This window comes from Neophocaena asiaeorientalis, unplaced genomic scaffold (genome assembly GCF_003031525.2).
Source record: "Neophocaena asiaeorientalis asiaeorientalis breed wild unplaced genomic scaffold, Neophocaena_asiaeorientalis_V1.1 scaffold171, whole genome shotgun sequence".
Taxonomy (NCBI): Eukaryota; Metazoa; Chordata; class Mammalia; order Artiodactyla; family Phocoenidae; genus Neophocaena; species Neophocaena asiaeorientalis.
In genome coordinates this window covers 11,848,334-11,862,722 of record NW_020174013.1, presented here as the reverse complement: position 1 = coordinate 11,862,722, position 14,389 = coordinate 11,848,334, and the positions used below count along the sequence as shown (strand labels likewise).

The 14,389-nt window shown below is 43.2% G+C and overlaps 1 protein-coding gene across 3 annotated transcripts in view; it reads left to right on the top strand.

Moving 5' to 3' along the window:
* Positions 1 to 14,389, top strand: part of FSHR (follicle stimulating hormone receptor) — a 163,610-nt gene that overhangs the window by 101,374 nt on the left and 47,847 nt on the right. For all 3 annotated transcript variants that reach the window (XM_024753493.1, XM_024753492.1, XM_024753494.1), the window contains exons 3-4: positions 7,860 to 7,934; positions 10,359 to 10,433. In XM_024753493.1, coding sequence (XP_024609261.1) covers positions 7,860 to 7,934; positions 10,359 to 10,433 — 150 coding nt within the window. The remainder of the gene's footprint in view (positions 1 to 7,859; positions 7,935 to 10,358; positions 10,434 to 14,389) is intronic.

Here is a 14,389-nt window from a genome sequence, read left to right as displayed (position 1 = left end):
GCCTATCTGATTTCTGCCATCTTTTTGAGGCCCCATGAATGGTGCGTTCATATCCTGGGTCGACTTCGCTCACTGGCTCTGTGGCACTGGGGAAATTACTTAACCTCTGTATGCCTCATTTTCCTCTTCTGTAAAGGGGTCAAGGATGGTACTTCCCTCAAAGGGTTGTTGTGAGGATTAAGCAACTTAACAAATGTAAAGTGCAGAAAAATCGCTTGGCACATAAGAAGTGCATAATAAACGTTAGCTATTATGTCTGTGAGTTTTAGTTCCTTTCCTCACCTGCTGAGCAAAGCAAGGGAAATATTCCAAAATATAGATTATTACTTAACATTTCAAATGAAGACAAAATTAAAAATGGACACAAGTTTGTTGTTGATGAATTTAAAAGTGAAGGGGTTGAATTCGAGTCACTGAGGGTGCTTTAATTTCTGTCTCATTTGGGGACATCTTTACAGCATCTTTAGCAAAGACGCACTTTGCCCAGGGAGAAGGAAGCAGATGGGACATGTCAGGAAAGGAAGGCACCTACCTGCCGCCACCTGGGGAAGTGAGAGGAGCCTATTGGCAATGTCCTTACCCCACCCTGACAACATGTTCCGCTCTGTATTGACCGTCTCCCAAAGGGACCAGCTTCCTTTTTAGATTAGGACTTCAGTGGTGGAGACATGCTTGTTGGGGCACCTACGTGCTCTGCCTAATCTCCTTTGTTGGCCAAAAGACCAGATGGCAGGTCTCACTGTGGTTAAGACTCAGGATGGCATCTGGGATAATCCCATAGCCTGGCTTAAGAATTTAAATGATGTGCGGGCAGGGTCAAGAGAAGCATTCCTAGAACACTTGCTCACATCGTTTTCCCCAGTTCAGTGATCAGCGAGCCCAGTATTTCCCAGATGCAGAGGACTTCAGTCCTCAACTCCACAGAGAGACGGAAGCAGGCACAGCGATATTTGAGTTTACCACATGAGAGGCGTTGTGCTTTCACACATACCATCTTATTTAATACCTTTGACATCCCTGTGATATAGCAATTATTCCCATTTTACAGACAAGGAAACTGAAGCTCAGAGAGACTCTGCTGTAACTTGCCACAGTTGTACAGCTAGTAAGAAATGGAGGCAGGATTCAAACTCAGGTCTCTATTGTAAGGTCTCCAGATCTGATCTTAAGGGAATTCTAAATAAGGGTGGAAGTATATATTTGGAGAGATTTATGAAATTTACTGGAACGTATTTTCATGGACATTTTCACCCACCCTGTTCTGTATTTACTTATTTGGCACATTTCCAGAAGAATTAAGGGAGTAGACATATGGTAGAAATACATATATATACTATATATATATTTTATATATAACATATATATTATATATAACATATATAATATATATACACACACTTATGTGTGTATAATATATAAGCATGTATATAACACAATGTATAATACATATATAATTATGTATTATATATACTATATATGAAAGTATATTATTTATAGATCTGTAGTTATATTCAAATACAACATACCAACAATCCATTTTATTCTTTCTAGTAACTCAGACGTAGCCCATCAAATGAAGATAGCACCCAGTTAAGGAAAGCCTAGAATACTAGACTCGCTGAGTTAAAGACAATTGATAAAACCCAGAACCCATTTTATTCGTCTTTAGAGCGAAGCCTAGTACCTGAAATACCAAAGCTGCTTAATCAAAACTTGTTGAACACTTGTTGGATTAGCTCTTCACTCTTTTAAAAATTCACTCCTAGGCTCTGCGAAACCAGAAGCTCCCTTCTTGCGTTAATACACATTTTGATTTGCAAATACTCTGTTTACTGCGAATTTTCAAGAACACAGCTTTATTGTGCAAGAGCGAAGGTGGAAAATCTTTTATAATCTTTCAAAGATAATTCACTCATTCAGCAAACACTTGGCTGGGAGCAGAAATACTAAGATGAAAGGCAATGTCACCATCCTCCAGGAGTTCTTTACCTGGTGAAAGAGACAAACCAGAAAGCAAACCCAGCGTGGTCTGAGGGCTATGTGAGAGTGTGTGAGGGTGTCCCACAGGGGACTCAGGGAAGAGAAACAGTCAACTAAATTTAGCCTGAGGTTATTAAAGACAAAAGAAAGAAATCTGATTCAGTGAGTATGAAAAATATTTTAGGGCTTCCCTGGTGGCGCAGTGGTTGAGAGTCCGCCTGCCGATGCACGGGACACGGGTTTGTGCCCGGTCCGGGAAGATCCCACATGCCGCGGAGCCGCTGGGCCCGTGAGCCATGGCCGCTGAGCCTGTGCGTCTGGAGCCTGTGCTCCACAACGGGAGAGGCCACAACAGTGAGAGGCCCACGTACCGCCAAAAAAAAAAAAAAGAAAGAAAGAAAAAAAATATTTTAATGCAGGTGAATGCCCAGTTAGGGAGGGATATGTCAGATTTACTGAAGGAAAATGCTCTAAGGAAGGTCAGGGGACAAGGGAAAAGAGGAGAAAACCTGGTTGGAGAATATCTCCTATATCAGAAAAAAAGCAAAGACAATGTTTCTGTGAGTGTTTGATTTCTTATTACATCCTGCTCTCCAATTCATACATGTCGTTGAAATTCTAGGGAGGTCCTGAATTGCTGGTAACAGTTCTTCAGTGTTTCCTAATCCCACAAACCTGCAGCATCTCTTCTCTGAATGAAACAGTCCCAGCATTTGGCAACTGAGTGTCAGGTGAAATGGTGGACAAATGAATATCACTCTAGGATACGTTGACATTTCAGGCTGGACCCAGCTGAATGCTACAAGCTCATTCTCTCCCTAAAGTCCCTCCTATTGACCCGACCCCCACCCACAAGTGTACTTGTATAGGAATACCACTTCATTGGCCAGAACAATGCAATCTGGAGTAGAATCTGATTGTGGCTCTGAAACTCACTCCAGAGGGAATGTCCTGATAATCTCTAGCACTTCATGCAAGCACATCTCCCCTGCCTTCAAAGAAACGTGGAATTCCATGCACAGAAGAGATCTAACACCCAGTCAAATGCTTTAAGAACTCCTACAGGCACACCAGTCATCTCTCCCGTTTTCTCCTCTATGGGTGTTTTGTAAATTCAAGGACCTCATCTGTGAGCCAGAGAGGAGTTGGAAATGCTATGACCCGTAGGGGTAGAGCTAAAAGCATCCAGACTCTATTAGACATCCATACATAGACCAAATCCATGTATGTGTCCCTTGCCTGCTGTGTATTAAATGTAGAAAAATCCCTGGGACAAAAATCTAACTCACAGACAAGCTAGGTTTGGCCATCACATACCATACTTGGGCACGTTGGCTACAGAAAGGGGGCTGAAAGACTACAGAAGACAAACTTCATCTCCTTTGCAGCTTTTCAGATGCTGTTTCTGAACCTGAAGATGACTTCTTCTTCATCTACACATCCACCCACTAAGCATTTATTGAGTACCTATCACACGCCAACATACCACTAGATGCTAGAGATAGAAAGATAGATGGATAAGATACCACCCAGGAACTCAAAGTCAGGTTAGGTAATTAGACAATGAGAACCCCCACAGAAAACAGCAATGACAAAACAACATGGTAATTGCTTTAACTGAGAAACGAAAGAAGTCTTGTGAGAATCTAGAGGACAGAAAAACTTCAATAAGAGAGTAAGGGAAGGGTTTCCAGAGGGGATAAAGGGTTTTTAAAATCAAGTACTTCACTCCTCCTCTATCATGCTTTTCATACCCACCACTGGGTGTGTGTTGGGGAGAAAGGCCTGTTAGGGTGTTACTACCATTCTTCTAAAGAACCTTGCAATCCAAAGTGTGGTCTCAAGACTAGCACCATCCCTATCACCCTGAGGCATTAAAAAGGCAGAACCTCAGACCCCACTCAAGATCTTCCCATTGAGAATCCGCATTTCAACACGATCCCCAGGTGATTCATATATGCATGAACAACTGAGAAGCATCGTCTGAGATGAGAGCCTCATCTCTGGAAACAAGCTTTCCACAGAATCAGGATCCCTCACCAAAAAAGAACAGCGTTCAATGCCTGCATTGGACAGTTGCCAAACTTTCTGGGCTCAGGATCTCTTTACATCTTAAAAGTTATTAAAGACACCGAACAGATTTTGCTTATGTAGCTTATAGCTACTGACACTTACCATTCTAGAAATTCAAACTGGGAAATATTTTGCTAGTCCATTTTAAAACAATAATAAATCTCTACATAATAACATAAATAACAGTTGTTATGCAAAATAACCATGTTCAAAAAAATATTAGGGAGAAGAGTACCATAGATTTTTACATATTTTCAAAACATTTTAACATCTTGTTTAATAGAAGACAGATGGAGTCTCATATCTACTTCTGCATCCACACATCAACTAGCCCCTGGGCTCCACTGTATGCTCATAGAATGAGTGAAAAAATTATATTTTAGCACGATTATGAAAATAGTTTTGACCACAGAGACCACCAGAGACCATGCACATTAGAATCACCATTGCTTGGAGAATTAAAGGGAAAAATAAAATAAAATAAAATAACACCAGAGTTTCACCCCAGACTAAATAAATCCAACTCTCCGATGCGAACTCAGGCTTCGGAAGTTTTTTAAAGGTCCACCAGAAGATTCTAATGTGCCTCCAGAGTTGAGAAAATCTGATCCTCTGACCTAGTTCAGCTATGCACTTTATAGATTGTGGAGAGGGAATGGGAGGTTGCGGGGAGAACAGCCAGGAGGGAAGGAACCTTATCTAGAAGCTCCAGGATAGAGCTAGGATTTGAACACCACCTTCTGGCCAGACAATATAACCAACATCCTTCCGTTAATTCTCTTAATTCAGAGTTCTCAAAACACAAACAAAATGGAATTTACTCTCCTTCTTTTGAATGAAAGACACTGTTTAAATAACTGTATTAAGGTATGTTTCATATACAATAAAATATATGCATTCATTTTAAACTTAAAGTTCAATAAGTTAGGTCTTCCCTCGTGGCACAGTGGTTAAGAATCCGCCTGCCAATGCAGGGGACACGGGTTCGAGCCCTGTTCCGGGAAGATCCCCCATGCCGCAGAGCAACTAAGCCCGTGCGTCACAACTACTGAGCCCACGCACCTTGAGCCTGTGCTCCGCAACGAGAAGCCCACGCACCGCAATGAAGAGTAGCCAAGCTGGCCGCAACTAGAGAAAGCCGGTACACAGCAACAAAGACCCAATGCAGCCAAAAATAACTTAAAAAAAAACAAAAAGTTCAATAAGTTAGACAAACTCATGTTCAGACCTCCCCAATCTTGATATAGAACATTTCCATCATCCCAGAAAGCTCTCTGCCTCTTCCCTGCCAGCAACCTCCATCCCAGGCCCCAGGTGATAATTACTCTGATTTCTATCACTGCATATTAGTTTTTCTTCTTCTAGACCCTCAGATAAATGGAATCAGACAGTATGCTTTCTTTCCTGTCTGCATTCTTTCACTCAGCATAATTTTTTAAAGATTCAACTATGTTGGTTCAGCTATTTGTTCCACTTTATGGATGAGTAATATCCCACTGTATGGATATTCCACAGTTCATCCATTGGGCTGTTCCCAGTTTGGGGCTATTACAAATAAAGTTGCTATGAACATCTCTGTACAACTCTTTGGGAGGGCATGAGTTTTTATTTCTTTTGAGTAAATATATAGGAGTGGAAATATTAGGCCCAGCGTGGCCCTGGGAGGCAGGGCATGTAGAAGAAACTATTCCAGCCCGGCAGTCAGCCACAGCTGGTTCTGCATACAGATGGGGCTGTTTATTAACATGGAGATTAAAACACTGACTTCACAGGCATGCTAAAGGGATCGGAGACAATGTATATAGAGTGGCTGGTAAAGAGTAGATACCTAGTCAACGAGAGTAGAAATAACTAGAAGCAGAACTGGGTTGAACTGGAGCAAGATCCGTGAATTTTCCAGTGAGGTGTTTTTCCACTACTGCATGCTGTTCACCTCCCCCCAAGCCTCCTCTAGCCAAAGGTTCCCTCAGCCTCCACCCAACCCCAATACCCTCTCCTGTCCTTGAAGTTGAGGCCATAAAATATGAACTGCCTTCTGAAATAATTAATTTAGAAGTGTTTCTTGGCTAGTTTGTTTTAATAATTTTAAGTTCTCTTTGGAAAAAAAAATCCATATAATGGAATGCTTGGTACATGAATTCAGTTAAGGCGAAATGTCCACCTTTTAGGCAGTATTAGACTGAGATATTACCGCAAGGGGGTGACCAAACCTACCAGGGCCTGTAAGTGAACCTGGAAATAGCTTTTGGACAATATGGGCCTATTTGCATTTAAACCCTCTCTGTCATCTAGTGCTTTCCTCCATGCTTATTTTCTACCTGTGCAACTCTTTCACTTGACTCCTTTAAGTGTTCAAATAAATGTCTCATTTTTCAAGGTCTACCACTCCTTTCCTACTCCTTCTCATTTCTGCACCTCCCAGTACTCTTTCCACTTGAAGGACAGAGGAGCAAAATAAATGCCCAATGGCCAACATGTCCTATTAAATACACACATGTACACACCACCCTCATCTATGTTCAACTATGAAAATTGTGAAGACCAATTCACTTTACCAAATGAATCACAAAGGAAGCTACCATAGAATAAGAGGTGCTTTTCTCTCACAAAATGTCTCTGCACTCACGGGGGAGTGTGAGAAACGACCCTGCCAACCTCTGAGTTGACAAGCCCCGGATGTTACCAGTTTCCCTCCCTGAGAGGACTGCACTCACAACCATACTTCCCCTCCCTCAACAGGCCCTCTACCTGCCCTGCCCTGCCCTCCAGGCTCTTCCCTTGATCAAGAGCCTTTCTATTGCTTCTCAGCTAAATCCCAGGCCAGCAGACAGCGCTTCATCTCAGCCAATTTGAGTGCATGCTGCCTATGAGATTTTCTGAGACTCTCTTAAAGCTGCGTGAGAGTCTTCCTCAGGAGGCCTAATAATATCGTGTTTCACCTTTGAGCCACTTTATAAACATTAACTCATTAAGCCACCCTTCTCTCCTCATAAGCTCTGGGCTTCTGCAGAGGGGACTTCATCCTCCACTCCCCTCAAATTACTCCAGGAGGAAATAAGCTGGGATCTGAAGGATCTTTTCTGGGGATTTTAGGCCAAGACAACATTAATGCCAAAGGTCCTGGAATAACTAACGCCGCTTGGGTAATGGCATGGATGTTTCTTTAAAAGAGACTGAATTGAGGTTCTCATCTCCCAAAGCCAGATTAGCAGAATGAAGAACTTGCCTCCGTGGTCTAGGGCAGGGTCACTGAACTACTACAGCCCATGACACAAAATCCAGCCTGCCCCCTGCTTTTATGAATAAAGTCTGACTGGAACAGAGGCATGCTCATTGATTCACATGATATCTATGACCACTTTTACACGACAATATCAGCTGAGTGGTTGCAACAGAGACTAAATGATCCACAAAGCCAAAAAAGAAAAAAATTAAATTACTGCCTGGTCCTGTAGAAGACGTTTGCTGACCCCTGGTCTAGGGAATGTAAAGTTTGTTCCCATCCCCCATATTCCCTAAATATCTTTAACCAAGTTTCTTTCCCTCTCTGGGCCTCAGGTGCTACATTTGTAGACTGAATAACCTCTGACCTGAATCACTGCCTTGGGTTTATCCTCTCATTGTTCTGCAAGTATTAACATCTCATTTGTTAGCTTTGCCTCATCATTACAGCTGCCTTTTTTGTGAGGAGGAACAGAGTTCTGTGTGTCTCATGAATCACTGTAGGCACAAGGCTCTATGCTGAGCTCTAAATCCACTTCTGGAGTGTAACTGAACTGACCTGAATTATATTTCTTTCTTTGCAGAGAGATCTCGCAGAATGATGTCTTGGAAGTGATAGAGGCAAATGTGTTCTCCAATCTGCCCAAACTACATGAAATGTAAGCAAGAACCTGTTTGCTCATGGCTGTTCTCGGCCATAGCTTTAAAGTTCACTTATATTCCTGGGAGGCCCTGGCTCTGCTCTGCCCCCAGACCCCTAGAATTTCATTTTAAGATGTCAAAGTCAGTCCAAAAGTCCAAAGTCATGTGTCTCTGCCTGGTGATCCAGGTCCCATTCCAGAGCTTGGTCTTATCCTGCTTCTTCCCTCCCAGAATTTCTTGCGTAGTAGACTCAAGAATCTAGCTCTGTGACTGCAAGTACGTCTACCTCATCCTCTCATTCAAATTTATTCCACAGTCAAAGCCCAGAATAAATCCCCCATGATGTAGCTGAAGATGGGCAGTCTTAGTCTGACTCCATATACCCACCATGAAACCTTGGCCAAGATACAAAATCATGCTAAGACTTAGTTTTCTTATCTGTAAGTGAGAATAATAAAATTGCATGCCTCACAGGATCCCTGTGATGAATAAATGAGATGATAAATGTTAAATAGATCTAACACATCAACCGGCACACAGTAAGATCATCACAATCCTTGGCCTCTTTACTACTCCAACCAAATTTACTTCCTCTTGTTGACGTTCTAGTTTTACATACATGCCAATACTCACACAGATCCACCTCTGTTTCATACCAGTCTCTAATTACCATAGGTTATCAAAGCCAGAAGAGACTTCACAGACAATCTGGTGCAAAATTTTCCAAAGTATATTCTGTGTGTCATTAAACACTTGGAAAGTTATTAAGGGCTCCAAAAAAGGAAAAAAGTCTATGGTCAAATAAGGTTAAGTTGGACAGATTCACTCAGAGCCTGTAATATGCGAATATACACTTGGAATCTCCAAGAAGGATATCATATTAAGAGTTTCTCAGCTAATGTCATTGGAAAGGTTTCTCTGTGAAGCATTGATTAATATCTCACGAAATTCTCATGGAGCACAGTTAGGAAAGCCAGTGACCCACTTCCCTAATTTTACAGGTGAGGAAAGAAAGACAGAGAGAAGTTGTGAGGCTTGTCTGGTCACCCAGCCAAATCCACAGCAGGATAAGGACTTGAACATAAACCTCCTGACTCCTTCATATCTTTCTGAACACTTTTTAAGCGCTTGTCAAGCATATATACATACCCACACACACATGCGTAATTCATATATGCATACATACATCCATATGAATTTGTTTAGGAATGACAGTCTGTCCATCTTGGCAGACCTCCTTCCTTTCTCTCCTACTCACTCCGCATCCCACTCTCATTCTTCCTCGTTGTCATTAAGCCTCTGCAACTGACGCCTTCCCTCCCTCCTCCCATTGCCCTCGTGCTCCTTCCTTCCTTCTCACTCTGCTTGGCCTTTCCTTACCCTAGTCGGGAAAAGAGATCTGACCAGGGTCTCAGAACCCACAGAGCATATCAGAGAAATGAACCAAAGGGCAGCTGGCCCTCCGGGCAAGGTCAAGCAGGCATCCCTCTATGCTCTTCAACGGGCAGTGGAGCTAATGGGATGGCTCTTTCATCTCTTCGCTGAATGGAGAGGTGCTCACCCCCATGTAGCACTGACCGTACTTAAAATGATTAATTACCTGGTACTTGGATCTGGGTAGCTACAGGTTACTGCAACATTAAGCTAATGAAACAGGGAGGAAGTAATTAACACAGAGCATCTCTGCAAATATACATTGATCTAGCAAGATGGGGAAAGGGCAGACTCTCTCTGTCGGAATCCAAATGTGAACATGCCCACCTCCAGAACTGCACTGTGTCCAGATCAGGACACAGTGCAGGTCAACCTGGGGCAGAAGCCATCACTTCCCATGAGCTGTGAGACAGCAGCCTCAGTGTGAGCGTGAGGGGACTCACTGGCACATTCCCAGCTGCTGTCTGCTGGGACTGCACAGTGAAAGTCAGAGATGCCCCCGGTTTTCCCCCAGTCTTTGTTTTCCTTTGCCCCTTCACTCTCCTTTTCTCTGATCTCCTTTGGCCCTTCAGCTTTTTTCCTTCCCCACCCTCTTTTGTTGTTTTCCATGCCCTTCTCTCTTGTCTCCCAACCGGACAAAAACTCGTTTCCCCCATTAGTCTTGTCCCTACCCTCTTAGCCTCCTCAGACCCTGGGAGATCCTTAATGGTTAAATACTCAACTGTGCTCAGTGGAAATGACTCACCCAGTCAGCACTTTGTCTCTGATGAATAGGTTCCAGGAAGACTTCAGTGATGAGAGTTATATGGGACAGGGTTAATATTTTGTTTGCGCGGTTTAGTATAGTAAAAGACACCGCGTGTATGCTCAATTTTTGTTGGAACGATGGATGGATGAATAGATGGATGGATGGGTGAATGACATTAACATACTCTTTGCATAATGTGAAAAACACCATAGCACTCCTTACCGTTGAGGTCACGTGCATGTTCTTTCCTCTTTTACAGTAGAATTGAAAAAGCCAACAACCTGCTATACATCGACCCTGATGCCTTCCAGAACCTTCCCAACCTCCGATATCTGTAAGAACTCCTGTGCCCGCTCTATGATCAAATTGTGCACTCATATTTTAGCAAAATATCCATTTGCAACTCTGGGGAACAACTGCTTTTAATCAAAGATGTGGGGCAGAAGTGGAAGTGGGGAGACACTTGCTGGTGGATTTTAGTTTAGTTTAATGAGTGAATTCCACTGACATAATTGCATTTTGTTTTCATTTACAAAAACAGACATCATAAGGAATGCCATTTGCATTAATGGGATTGTCACAAGGACCTCTTGCAGAACTCAGTCATAATTTAGTGTTAATGAGATACAGCCAAATTTTCTGCTAGCATTTAGCTTGTGACCTTGACCTCAAAGACATCGTCTCTCTTGTTCTGCATTTAAGCATTTTTTTCTTTGATAGATTACAGTGTTTTATATTAAAAGTTTTGGTTAATAATAGACATGGTATTTTTATCAGCAGAGAGATTCCTGGTGTTTGAGCTTTATCCCATGGGCCTGCCTCCATTTGCAAAAACTCTGCTTCTTCCACTCAAACAGCTTTCAGATTCGCTGAGGGCTTGTCAGAGCCCTGAGTGCTGTGATGGGGCCCCACAGAATAACAGATAAGAATTTGACCTATGGAGTCAAACTTTCTGGACCCATTTATTAGCTACTGATCACAGGCAAGAATTTAACCTCTTAAAGCCTGTTTCCTTGTCAAGAGAATGGAAATCATGGTGAATGTGTATCTGTTATCTATTAACATAATAATAATGCATAACCACCTACCCCCAAAAGACAGTTTTTAAGCAACAACGATGTATCATTTTTACCTGTCTGAGTTGATCACTGGAATGGTTCTGCTGAGCTGGACTCTGTTGGCCTGACCTCAGCTAAGCTCACGCATGTATTTGAAGTTAGTTGGCAGGTGAAGTGGGTGCTGGCTGCTCTGGGTGGTCTCGGTTTGGGATGACAGCTCTCCACCAAGTGGTGTTCGTTTCCAGCCAACTCACACAGGCTTGTTCACATGGCTGTCCTGGGGTTCCAAGAGAGAGAGTAAGTTTGCAAGCCTCTTGAGACCTAAACCCTGAATTCGCACACCATTTCTTCTGTTGAATTTTATTAGCCAAAGCAATTCATGGGACCAGCCGAGGTTCAAGAGGTGGAGAACCAGACTCCACTACTTGATGGAAAAAGCTGCAAAGTCACAAGACAAGGTGTGTGGATACAGGGAAGGATAGGGAATTGAGGCCATCCTTGCAATCAATTTAAAGCATGTAGAAAGTTCTGCACAGTTCCTGTGACATCACAGTAAATGCTCAATAAAGATTAGCTACTAGTGATATTATGACTCTGTCCCTAACTTTTGATCCAGGAGACCTGGAGTTAGCAAGTAAAATAAGGAACACTGGGCCACTGTGGCTTAGCTCACTGAACGGAGGCTGACTGAGGGAATAAAAGATTTAACAGAACAAAGTCCCTACGACCTGGAACTTCTGCTCTCTGATAGGAGCCCCAGAAAGGATCTGAGAGAGAAACAAGGTCTTCCACTCCTGAGCTCATGTCAGAGGCAGGACCAGCTTCACTGGCACGCAACCAGGGCAGTCTCATGGGGCTCCATGCTCTAAAGGCACCCACGCTCAGAGGGCCTCGCCCCAGGTATAATACTCGGCTGTCGCCATCCTGAAACACTTAAACAGCTTTGAACGAGGAGCCCTGCATTTTCATTTTGCACTGCACCTCACAAATTATGTAGCCATTCATGCTCAGAGGTCAGGGTCATGACTGACTCAGGAGCCGTGGCTCTCTAAATGGACTTTGCTATACTCTCTGTAGAATCTAACCTGGGTTAGGTACATAGCAGTGGAGGAAATCTGAGGTAACAGAAAAGGCATGGGCCTTAGGATTGAAAAAAAAAATCTAGGACCTCATCCTGACTCCACCATTTACTCTTGGGCCAATCACTGGATTTCTGAGAGGCGCATAGCTTATAGGACTCTCAAGTGAGGTTTACATGGGAAAATATACTGTAAACTACAAACTGCTCAAAAACATTAATAAATGTACTAATTATTTGTAGGATCCTCTCTCTGGCCAACCAGTCAAAGTCTACAAGTCCACCCTCAGAAAAAGTCCAATAAGGGTTTAATACAGAGTTATGGTGGCCCCTAAGACCCTCAGCTTTCACCCAGAGTGTTTGGCATGAGTTTAAAAAAAAAAAAAAAAGGACTTTGGGACATGCCTTTACATTTAATGGAGCAGTATAGAAAAGAAAAAGAAAAAACTACATATGACGTCAGAAGGACTGGATTCCAGATGGGATGTTGTTATTCATTAGCTAGATAACCATTACCTTCTCTAAGCCTCATCTGTAAGTTGGGTGGTTGTAAAAACTAAATAAGATTATGCCTGTAGAAACATTTTGCAAGTTGTTTTTAGTGTATAAATCATAAAGAACTATATAGACATAAAATTCTTAAAACTACCTATTACCCAGGTGGTTTCCTTCACCCCTTCTTCTTTTCTTCTTTCCCTCCCAATTGCCATTCTTCCCTTCCTTCTCCTCTCCCCTTCCTCTTAGAGAAAGTCTGAGTGGAATAGGGGCGGCCACAGAGCCTTCCATAGCAGAACAAAAGCACATTAGGATATGCAAAGGGACACCCCTATTCACAAACTGTCACATGTGGCTCATGAGAAGCGCTCCTGCAGAGGAGAGATTCGAGAAGATAGGGACCCCCTCACTCACACATTCCACAGCTATGATGATAACAGCAGGTCTGAGAATGGGGGCCTGGGAGCACATGACCAAGGGATGGGCAATCACTGCAAAGTTTGAAATCAAGAGCTCCAGCATTTGACCCTCATATTAGCCTGCACCTTGTGGCCAGCACCCTTTGTTCTTATTAATAAGGACCCTCAGCCCTCCCTCTAGGGGATGAGGGCTGGGGAGGAACTTGGGAGGATGTGGGCGTGGAAGGCACAGCCCTAGACTGAAGGGGGAACTCTGGCAGAACAGAGGGGACAAGTCTCGGACTTTGACTCTGGAAATGTGTCATCTGTCATCAAGTCCGGCCTCCCCTTTGTGTCCTTTTCTCACTTCAAGGTGTTCAGTAATCCTCAGGCACACCTGGCTCCCCCATCAAGTCCAGACAAAGCTGGAGGTGACCACTTCCAGCCACATCTGTTCCTAAGAGGAGGTTATCGTTCTCAGAGTATCTGAAACATGCTTTCTAACTGGAGAAAGAAAAGAACTTGTAAGCAGTTTAGAGGAATTGTGTCACTGTTAAATGATCCTCCTCGACGGCTCTGAAAAATATATATACTTACATAATCTTACAGAGTATGAGGTCCTTTCACATCCACTGCCATGCTGATCCCCCTCGGGAAGTTGGGACGGAGAGCCGTCCATCTTAAGCCTTCGGACTTATTGCCCAGGGTGGGCTTTTCCCAGCTGCACACTCCTCCCGGAATGCAGCACAGGGCGACCCTGGGAACTAGAGCAACGTTTCACTCCAAAGACACTACCAGCAAGACATCTATTCAGGTCTCTCAGACCGTGGTCCTTTGAAGTGTTTTCCAAACTGCTAAGAGGAATCACCTGAATTCAGAGTTGGTCCTCTAATCTAAAAGATGATTTCGTGGAAAAAAAGCCCAGTTAAGCTTCCTTCTTTTTCCATTCTTATTTGTGTCTGAGCAGCGGTCACGAACAGCTTCGCAATCCAGCAACCAGGTAGAGGTGGGTGGCAACGACTTCAGGTATTCTTGGGAATGATGAACTACTTGCTTCAAGGCAAAGAGGAAACACAAAATGGATGAAGGAATCCAGAGGGGACCGGTAGGATGGAGTAGTTGTTTATTTCCTTAAGCCAGGTTAAATGTTTATCATCACAGCCAGCAGAGCAGGAAATTACAAGGGGTAGGGGTGAGCTGTCATTTGACTTGAGAGCCCTAAGCGCTGCATACACACACACACACACACACACTTAGAAAT